Source organism: Numida meleagris, chromosome 3 (assembly GCF_002078875.1).
Source record: "Numida meleagris isolate 19003 breed g44 Domestic line chromosome 3, NumMel1.0, whole genome shotgun sequence".
In the NCBI taxonomy this organism is placed as follows: domain Eukaryota; kingdom Metazoa; phylum Chordata; class Aves; order Galliformes; family Numididae; genus Numida; species Numida meleagris.
This window is the reverse complement of record NC_034411.1, coordinates 57834236-57845591: the sequence shown is the minus strand read 5'-3', so window position 1 is coordinate 57845591 and position 11356 is coordinate 57834236. Positions and strand designations below refer to the sequence as shown.

Here is an 11356-nt window from a genome sequence, read left to right as displayed (position 1 = left end):
GTGTTAATGCATGTGTAAGTTATGAGGTAATATCTTAAAAGGAGAATGTATAAAGGGCTACAGAATTCTTGCATTCAGATACTTACAGGTCTTACTTATGTCATTTTATGTCAGTATGTAGAAGGTGTTGCAGATAAGATACAGTCAATGTCTGATCAGCTGAAGGATAAAATAGACGATTTATCACAAGAAATTCAAGACAAAATGCTTCCAGAAAAGGTATTACAAGCTGAGAACCATGCAGCGCAGCTGAATGAATCATCTGCAGTACTGGATGGGTAAGGCAGCCATTCATTGGTGATGGTAAAATCATAAAGCACGTTTGTAAGATTGCTTAACAGAAACTGAAGGGCATTCTTTTCAGACTTTGATATCTGTCATTGAGAATACACAAGAATCCAGAGTTCAATGTGAGTTCACAACTATACAATTCAGTCAGAAGAGCTGAATTCATGTCTTTTGTAAAAGTCTGGGGTTTAGGTATTTCAAAATGAATGAATAACTTGAAATGAGCCCTCCAAAAACAGAAGGTAAGAAATTTTTTTTCTATTTGACATTTTCATTTCTATTTGGCCAAGCTCAAGGTGGAAAGGACTGTAAGAATGACACCTTATAACTCGTCATGAATATAATTTCCTGGAAAGAGTGGAAAGAGTACTTTTCATTTATTGGGAGAGAGTGGGGGGGTGTATTTTTTTTTTGTTGATTTTCTGCATTTAAGAAAGCAAATGATAAAAACGAAGTGTAATTTGCAGCTCTAAAATTTACAAATATATTATGGATATTCTGTGTCCTGGACTTCTCCCCAGTATAGTTCTAGAAAAGCACTGCATGAATAAAAACTTTTGGTTTTGTTTTTTAAGATAATAGAATCTTTTGAGTTGGAAGGGACCCTTAAAGGCCATCTAGTCCAACTCCCATGCAGTGACTGGGGACACCTACAGCTAGATCAGATTATTCAGGGCATCGTCCATCTTGACCTAGAATGTCTCCAGGGGCTGGGGCATCCACCACCACCCTGGGCAAACAGCTCCAGTGCCTCACCACCCTTACTGTAAAAAACTTCTTCTTTTTATCTAATTTATACCTCTGCTCTTCTAGTTTGAAACCATTTCCTCATGTCGAGCTTGCCATCCACCAGTACCCCCAAGTCCTTTTCAGCAGGCCTGTGCTCTATCCCTATATCCCCCAGTCCTCCAGATCAACAATATGGTCTTTAATTTTTGAATCGTTGCTTACATCTTTTAAAGATACCTGAGACTTTAACATCCCAAATACTTGTGAGCAGACACATTTTTTCTTGTCAGCCTCTGCAATTTTGAGGAAAAGGCACAATTATCTTTGATAAAGAGTCTGATTTCTGTAAAATTTTTGGCTTCGTATACTGTGTCGCACTGCTCTAGATAATCTAATTTATGTTTTAAGGAGTACATAAAATAATGATAGGTGAGTAGAAAGGATTTAAAGGGTAGTATTTCTAGAAGAAAGTGGCTTTTGTAAATGGTATATGAACTGTCTGATTATGACAAATGTCAGTTGTGCACCTCTGGACCTAAAGTAGATGACTAGTGCCATATCCAACTACTGTAGATATAAATATCCAAATACATGGAAAGCTGACAGGGAGGAACTAAGCAAAGAAGTAGAGAAAACATGAAAAGTATTTTGCCTCTTTAATGAGATGTTGACAAGGCAAATTTTGAGATAGAGGTTTTTGACTGCTTAAATAGACTTTTTAATGCGTGTTCACATGTGCTTCTTTCTTAACATAGGCCTTAGGGTAACATTTAAAGCACTTTAATACCCTTTAAGGCTTAGTGTAGCCCTTCATTCTTTACTGTAGTGTAGCAACACCATGTATACTCCCATATGATCTAGACATCACCTTCAGTTTCTCTATGTATGCAATAAAGAATGCAGAATCAAGGACATTTAAAATTATCTTTAAAAGCAAATTATTAAAACTTTAAATTTCTAGTGTGATCAGATTCATAATCTCAAAGGAGAAAGAAATACCAAGGTCTTTTGTCATCGTACATCAAGATAAAGTTGTTTAGTTCATGCACTGTAAGGCCCTACTTTGCAGGAATATGCAGTGTCTATCTATCTGTCTTAGGAATTCAAAAATGCATCTGTCCTCACAACTGGCATTTGGGCATCTTTCAGATAATACTAAATTTGCTGAAAAATACCATTTCATCTTATAAGAGAAATTGAGGGAGAGATCTTACTCTCAAAACACCCCCTAAGGCTTTAAACAGCATATTGATTGATGATGAAGATGTTCCGTTGGGAGTTAGAACAGGGAACAGATCATGAAGTTAACCTAGAAAAAAAGACTGTTATTTTTCCTGTATACAAAGACATACTAGTATAAGCTTCTCTCTTATGCCTTATAGCCCACTGATGAATAAATGTCATTGGTTTGTGGAAAATTCAGTTTAGTTCCCTCCTAACCTGAAGGCTTATGAAACATATTTCTAAGCAGTGCTTTAGCTACTACCTAGATAGCTATTGTAGGTTGCCCATTTCTCTAACTCAGTATCACAAAAAACTTAATATAGCCTAGTGAGCTCCATCTGTAGTTGAGGAAGGAGAAAGGCACTTCTAGGAATGATGCTGATGCAGCTCAATCATGTGGCAAGGAGTCTATTTCCCTCTGTTAACTACACATGAAGTCCAGGGAAAATACCTTCCATCGCCTTTGTTTTTCCTGTTGCATTTCGTAGAAATAATTAAATGCTCATTGAGGCAAGGATTGGAGCCCAGCTATCTCAGTTCTCCAGAGAATAGATGAATTACCAGGTTGGAGAATGAATTGCCCTCTTTTCCACATATTCTGTCTCAGTGACTATTTTGTATATGCTGGAACACATCCAGGTGAAGTAATCCCTGCCTTCCTTACACTACCATGCACCTCAATAGCCAGAGCATTTCCCTCAGAGGCAAAAATCCATTCTTGTCCATTTCAAGTAGGAATTTGAACCTATGTAGTGTTTATTCAGGGAACATATCATAGCCAGCAGGCTGTAATGTATTTTGAGAGAGACGTCTTCAAATTTATTGTGTGTGTGCAGTACTTCTTTGTAGATAATATTTGAATATACCACACACAAAGAGTGCAAGAAAAGTGATTTCTCTATCTTAGTGTCTAGAAATTTCCCTGAAAATGAGTTAGCTGAGCTCTGATACCTCCACGAGGAAATATTTGTGTGTACTACCTTTTAATTTAATTGTACTTACTAGATTTGAGTGTTTCATGTAAATGGAACACTCTGTTCAGTATGGATCATTATTGGTTGTATTTTTCATTTTGATAAGCAGAATTAACTTTTAGGATTTGGTTTAGTGAGATCTTTGTGTTTGGAAGCCAGACCATAAATTAAGTGGTTCGTACTGTTGGCTTTAAAACATGCTCATAATGATGTTGCCCACGTTCATACAGCGCAGAATTCAGTGAATTGCCTGATTCAACACATAACCTATAAGCCTACGTTATGTATATATGTATATGTTATTTGTATTATAGTTTTAAGCACTGTACTGCAGTATTTGATCTATTTTTATCTCACAGTACCTCCTTGTTAGTAAACATTTTATGTCTTTCTGCACAGATAAAATGTGAAGTATGTGAAACCCATGATGCCATAACTCCTGAAATTCCCAATGTAGCATTGCTCTCTAACACAATGTCTTAGAAATACCCTTAGCACTAAGGGCTGTTGGGTTTGAAAAACTAGGCTACTATATTCTGTTGAGCTCTGATAGCAGCAATTGTATGTTTACTTTTTATATCCCAACAGAATCCTTGCTGAAGCCAAAAACCTCTCTTTCAATGCCACACTTGCTTTCAATGCCTATACCAACATCAAGGATTACATAGATGAAGCTGAAGAAGTTGCCAAGGAAGCCAAGGCTCTTGCAAATGAAGCTATGCAAGCGGTAAGAAAAATAAGTAAATTGGGAAGGAGGCTTAGATTGTCAGTGAAACTGTCCTGAACGTTTTCCCAATTACGTATTTTGTCATTTTTGGGAGACCTCTGCCACCACACATCCTTGTGTTGAGTTCAGAACAGTATGCCCCTACCAGAGCTACATGTACCTTAACTACATCCCAATTTGTCCATAAATCCCATACTTTACTTTTTTTTTTTTTTTTTCCTTTTTGTAATTCTTCCTCCATCTGCCTTCTAGCTTTCAGTCTCTGCCTATGGATCAAGCCAACAGCTACTGTGAGAAGGCTTTGAATGAGCAGTGTTAGGTCATGTGATACTTGATAAGGCCAGTTTATATTTAACAGATGTTTTTGTATGCATTTAAATAACTCCATAACTTAATTAACTTTTAACCCTCTAGTTCTAAGAAAACACTCAACTTCTCTGCATGGAGGATGAACTGTATGCATTCAGCAGAATTCTGGAAATGGAGAACTGTAGAAATGGAGAAAATTTTATTTATAAAAAAAATATACAATTTCTTATGTGAACTCTGTAAGTTTTCACAGAGATACCATATTCTCAATATGAGGTACGACATGCACATTTTTTGAGAGAACAGAGATGACTTTTAAAAATAGGATTCTAAACTAAAGCCAGCTCTGCAGCTTGAGTTGTACTGAGGAGCCCAGTTCCATCAAATGTTTACTGTGAGCAGAAAATGTTCTGAGCACAGCCAGAATTGTTTTTATACCTAATTTTGAAGGTGTTAATGGCTTATTTGTGAAAGTTGTTCAGAGAGCAACTGACATGCACTTTGCAGACATATAGATAAAAAATAACCATGGAAATAATAGTTCGATATGAAATTGGCAGACCCTGTATTTGATACAGAAGCATGTAGGTGAACAGAAACAAATTGCAGTAACAGCATTTGCGCATGCATAGAAGTGTCTTGCAGAGAGCTACTTCAGTCAAATGGATTGCAAGAATATTAGAAGGACCAACATGCTGGAAAGATCCACATTTAGGAGAGAGATAAAGCAAACTAGTTGTTGCACAAATACATAAATATTTTTAGATAGTTTAGATTGTCAAATTCTATTTCAAATAACATTAATTACTATATTTCTCTCTTGAAAGGAAAAAGTGTCACCTCACAAATTAGCGTGTACAAGTTCTCTGAAAACATTTGTTTTGCTGGAACTGCTAATTATGCTGCAGAAGTAAATAAGAACCTCTGGATTTTTTTTTTTTTTTTTTTTTTGTACACATTAGAATTTAATGCAGATAGCTATCCTTTGTTCCTTTCATGACTCACAGTAAGTAAGGCAAAAAGCTGTTGTAAGGATTGATTAGGAAAAAAAGACACATATAGCAGTCAAGAAACAAAGCAAGCAATTACAGTATGACTCCAAAAGTGCTTATATCAGATGGTGAACTGGCTGATTATACCACGAAGAGAAAGTCGATAGATAATTTGAAAGGGTTGGTGGTGAAGAGATGGACAATATGATGCAAGTGAGCTGCAAGAAAAGACACTAAGATATTGTTCAGGAGGGATTTTAAGCATCTCCTCTCTATGAAGAAACCTGTTCTTTTTATGTGCTGTATATGTGCAACAGGAGTTAGTTAAGAATAAAGTGGAGAGAGCTACCATCCTTTACATGTAAACACATGTAAAAAGTAGCAATCAGTGGCTTACCTTCATGTTGTTGCACAGCATGGTAAAGTTTACACATTATTTGGTAAATAATCGTGTTAGGATTCGGGGCTAAATTTAGCGGATATTTGTGATGCTCAGTCATCCTTTCACTTTTTTTTTTTTGTGTGTGTGTGTGGTCTGTTTTTATAGAAAGAGCTCAATGTTTGTTCACCTACTTGAAAAGCTTAACTGCTAAAATCAGTAAATCAGGCTCCCTCTTTCTGAGGGCCCTGAGGAACTTCAGTCTGAGCTTCAGCTGGAGGAGTGCCTCATTGCTTTCTGGAGCACTGTAGTTCAAGCACTCTCCTAGTAGGCAGTGTTTGTGGATTTGAGCCCACTCAAACAGCAGGCTCTAGAAACTGTCCCCTCCTTCTTGAGTAGATGCTCTTTGGGTCCTGGTGCTGAAGGCTGAGATAATCATCTCTCCTTGTGAAAATGGAGCCACGTTCTCTTTATTATGAAAGCAACTGTGGATGCCTGCCTTCTGTACAGGACTCTGATCTCCAGAAGCTTGCAGATGCATCACCAAGCCCAACCTTTCATAGTAAATGATAGCACTGGGTCAGTGTGGAGAAGGTTTTCCAAAAGTAGCAAACTGGTGCATAAACTAGCAGTGGTAAGTACTGAGCTGAGATTTAGATTCTGCCCTGAAAGTCAGTGGAATGATTGATCTATGCAAACTTCGGTGATATCTCTGAATGTGGAGTTATTTTTGTTTTTAATAGGAAGATTAGTTTGTTTTTAAATTAAGCTAATGTTGCTTAAAGCATGAACAAAAAGATGCTTCAAATCCATCCTGATTACAGGAAACCTGATAAATGACTGGGGAAAAAATATATTAAAAATATGACAGAAAAATTCCTCCCAAGCTTTTTATGATGGATTTGCTCTTCCCTTTAAAAGAAAAATAAATTTATCACAGATGAGAAATCTCAAGCATTTGGGGCTGCTTCAATATCCCATTACTTAGTCAAGACAGTAACTGACTGAAGAGTGGAGTCATCTTAACAGATCCTACTTGCGTCTTACAGATCAGAATCATAATTCTAAAATACATCTTGACAAATTATTTTTATTTCATAGGCTTTTTAGAATAGTAACTGGTACCACAGGTGATATGGTAGGTTATAGTGTTCTACTTCCTTCTTTCTTCTCACTCCATTTGTAGTGGGACCCTAGCAGTTGTCTTGGGTCCCTAGGCTTCCTTACATGTTAACAGCATAAAGCTGCCTAGCAATCCTCCTCAAGACATGAGGATGTCCTGAGATGCAATCCATTCATAACGCTTTGGAACTTTGGAATTCTCAACTGTAGCCAGGACTGGTGAAAATTAACTAACCTTAACTCTCACAGAGGTGAAAAGTTCTCAGAATGTAAATGTATGTGAAAAAGAAAAAAACAAACCTTTATTTTAAGAGTAAGGCAGAACTGTATTTAACTGATATAAATTAGGGCTTATGTCTACAAAATAGCTTGTAAGTACAGAGATGAATTCACATACATAATCCTCAAAACTACCTCAGGGGATTTACATACGTGCTTGGAGCTACACCTCTTTCAGTGACCAATATAGTACCTACTTCATGCTTACATTTCTGTCTGTGTTCAGACCGTGCCCAGAATGTACTGATGGGGGAGTCTCCATGGAATGCTGTGACCATGGCTAAAAAAAAACTTGCAGCCTGTAATCTTCTCCCTGATAATGTGCAAGTCGGTAATTCACACAGGTATCCCTGGGAGACTTGGAGAGATCTGCTCCATCCCAAAAGAGTGCTGTGGGCTGAAATCTTTCTTCTGCTCCTGCAGAAGGAAAATGATTTGAAAAGAACAGAGTTCAAGATTCAAGGAAATGCCAGAAAGTCCAAGGGCATATTTCTTCTTAAATTTGTTCCTTACCTGTAATTATTGCTAATTATCAAATCATGGAGCTTTTCTGTAATTTGATGGATGTTTTTCTTTTGCTGTTAAACCTTGTTAGAATTATTGCTAACCCATGGAAAGGACAAAACAGTCCATGAAGGATGATGTACGGTTTCAGTGGCAGCATTTTGTTTTGTCTCATTATTACAGCACTTATGTCTCTAAACCAAGATTGAGATTGCATCGTTTGGATACATAATGAGATCTCACTCCAGCCACAAGATGCTACAAACAGTCAAGATGCACAGAGTTTCTACAGGGAGGATGGGGGTTGTGGAGGGAGGAAGAACGTGAGGAAATTACTGTCCCCAGTTTATATACATTCTCGTATAGACAAAGTCAGAGTTCAGATTCCTGGGAAACAGTGATTTTCCAATACGCCTTGAATCACAATCATTTTTTACTTTTTTTTTTTTTTCATTTTTACATCAAGTATACAAATTTAGAAAACAATATCCAAATCATTTAGCTGTCGGTCTTATTAAATCTTAAAGGGGTTCAGCATGATCCAGACTTGCTGCAAGCTGGGCACAAGTTCACCTCACACAGCCAGAAAATGTTTACTTTTTTCATTATTGTCTTCATCATAATTCAACATCTCCCGATCCATAAAAAAAAAAAAAAGGTGGAAAAAAATACGTTTTGCATCAAATTTCTTGAATAATCACCCCCTTCAGAATTATTTGAAAATAGATATAAAAGAAAGCTTTTAATCAGTGTGAGTATATTCGCCTCTGAAGGGATTTTTTAGTACTGAGTTTATGCTGAAATCTGTTTCTAACTAATTGCCAGTCTGGACTCAGTTATTGTCCCTGATTTGATGAACTTGCTTTTGCATTGCAAATCTGGCCTTCCAGCTTCTTTCTATTGAATATAAACTGCTTTAACAGCCAGTCATCCATGCCTGGTGATTTAATAGTAATAACAATCATTACTTTTGAAGTCCATTCTCACATGGACCCAGGTTCTGATTCTAACAGGAAAATTACAGTAGTGTTATCTGATTAGACAGGTGCATCTGCCACAAAATCTGGCCACGCATTCTTTCTTCAAGAGCAATCTTTAACTTAACTAGCTGGTCTTTTGTAGCTGAGAATTTGCTCTATAAAATAGTGTTATCGTGCTCTTTGTATCCATCGTGGTTTCCATGGAAATAAATAGGAAGCATTACTTTTGGAGTGACCTATGTATTATCAGTGCTACTTATATTAGGTAAGAAAGATAAAATTTATAAACAACTAGTTTTGTTGATCTTTTAAACATAAAGCCTTTGTTGATGTGGAGAGGAATTTGCATACACAGCCTAATAGTTCAAGTGAGCTTGACAGTCATAAGGTCCAGGCTTAATAAAATCATTTAGCACATGATGAAACTTGAACATAAATTTACATCCCACATGACTACAAGGAATCTTTGATAGCTGTATCCCAGTGACATTAGGCTACTTATTCCCTGAGATATCCCTTAAAAAACATCTGAATTTTGATGTTTTCCAAAGCATTCTTTAAGATTTTTTGAAAGAAAGAGAAACAGGCAACAATTCCAATAGATGTTCCTTAAAATATCATTGAAAAACAATGATTCAGCAGTTAGAAAAATATGACCTCTTGCTCATTTTATAAATAATGAATAGTATTAATAACTGTGTCATTTAATTGACACACAGTTCATTTCTGAGTATATGTATCTGCCCTGAAAAATGAAAATTAGCTGCTTCTTAATTACATACTTGTAACAAGGCTGACCCGTGACTAATATAGAATGTTATCTGCCTGTCAAGAGTATTCTCAAAGAAATGTATTCAGTATAATATGTGACCTGAGTTCATTCTTACAAACTGAGCAGTAACTGGTTCAGAACCTAGAGCATTTCCTACCAACTGAAAGTACTAATCTAAATTAGAAAAATCATACTACCAGTTGATCAATCTCTGCACTGAAGAGAGATTTCAAAAGAAGGATTTTTAAATGTCATGATAGATAGTGGGGTGGTTATTCAGTAGTAAAACTATTTCAGATTAACTGCCGTTTGCCCCTCTTTTTAAACTCTGTTTCCTTCATTGCATCTTCACTTTGCTGACCTCGCAATTACAAATCTTGAATTTATCTGTGAAGACTGTTTTCTGTATTAGAATTAGAGCATCAGACCCAGTCTGCCTTCTAAAAGTATTGTAGCTACTCCTAGGGAGAAATATTGTAGGTGGAAGAAGAAAGCCATGTTTAACTTGAAAGATTTTTGCTTGTTTGTTTTAGACAAAGTTCTGCTTCTAGAGTCAAATCTGTTTCTTTGATGATATAAACGTTTTCTCTTGTTATTAAAGTAATAGCTGGTATTCCAATGGAGAACTGGCTTCCTGTAAAAACAAAGGAAATAAATTAGAGAAAATTATTTTTTAGTCTTGTGAAAACCAATGTAACACCAGTGAGATGTGGTTAAGACCACACTGATGTTCATTTAAAGTTTAAGTGATTGTTCCCTTAGATCATTTTCATACATCTTTTATGACTTCAGCCTTTCCCGTATGTATGACACTGTTTGTTTCTCTGCAGACATCTGGTCCTCAAGGATCATTGAAGGATGATGCCAAGAGCTCTCTTCAGAAAAGCTTCAGGATTTTTAGTGATGCCAAGGTGCTAGAAAATGATGTTAAAGGTATGTATATTACGTGACATTCAGGTTCATTAAATACAAGAAAAATATTGCGTGGCTGCTTTGTTACCAGTGTGAATAAGCCATGTCAGTAGAAAAAAAGTATAGTTCATTTTCTATTTTAAAAATTGAACAATGTATCAATTGAAAAAGATTCTATTCCACATCCATAATGCCTGGGACAAGTATCCCAGGGAGTTATGGAGATGTGTCCACTTCTGGGATAGGAACGCTAAGATGGAGTCTTAGTCTTCTCCTGAGGACTACAGTAAGGGTGAGAGTAAGTGGGAATGAGGAAGGGAAATACAGGTTCTGATTTAGTAAATGCTCTACCAGAAAAATAGCACAAGACTAAATTTTTATTCTTGTTAATACAGGAGGATTTGCACTGCCAGTTGCAGAGAATTCACCTCTTTAGGACGTTTATGAGATTGTGCCAGAAAAAAAGGAAGTATAGGGAGGCAGTACGAAGTCAAATATGCTACTGGGAGGTGATTGCTAACTATCCTCTTCAGAAACAAAACTAAAAACATGTATCCAGAGAAAAATGATGATTTTTCACGCACACAAGAAAGTATTTATTTGTTCCTAAAGTGTTAAGATGTGGGTAGATGCATCTCAAATTATAATGTTTGTGGAACCCAAACCAAATTCTTTGGTTTGCAGGAAAATAAAACATGTTCATTTTTCTGCACTTACTGCAGAAATTTCAATTCAATATTTTCCACAGGCAAACAAAAAAGCAAAACAAAAAAAAACCCACAGGATTTTGAATGTTGCTGCTTGGTGAGATGTAACAACTGATAGATACTTCAGATTAGACTGTTTATAATGTATTTGAGTATTTTCTCCTCAATAAATGAGAGCTCTATTGGTGAATGCTACAGTGTGAGAAAGTAGGGCAGCAGGCACTGTGAACGAGGTGCTTCATGCACACATGAATGCCCAGCTACAGAAATTCAGGCTGAGGATCCACTCCCTGGGTAGCAGTTCCATAGAATGAGACTGAAGACGAGCATGGACCACATGCTGGATAACAGTGGAAAGGGCAAATATCACAGATGAATGCAAGAATAGGAGAAGCATGGCTGACCAAAACTCATGAAACAATCCTTCCAGAGTGTGCCTTAGCTAAATTACTGTCTGC

General features: G+C 36.6%; 1 protein-coding gene across 3 annotated transcripts in view; it reads left to right on the top strand.

Annotated features, from left to right (window-relative positions):
* The window catches only part of LAMA2 (laminin subunit alpha 2), a 353391-nt gene that overhangs the window by 284767 nt on the left and 57268 nt on the right, over window positions 1–11356 (top strand). For all 3 annotated transcript variants that reach the window (XM_021391626.1, XM_021391625.1, XM_021391624.1), the window contains exons 39-41: window positions 115–278; window positions 3804–3942; window positions 10110–10212. In XM_021391626.1, coding sequence (XP_021247301.1) covers window positions 115–278; window positions 3804–3942; window positions 10110–10212 — 406 coding nt within the window. The remainder of the gene's footprint in view (window positions 1–114; window positions 279–3803; window positions 3943–10109; window positions 10213–11356) is intronic.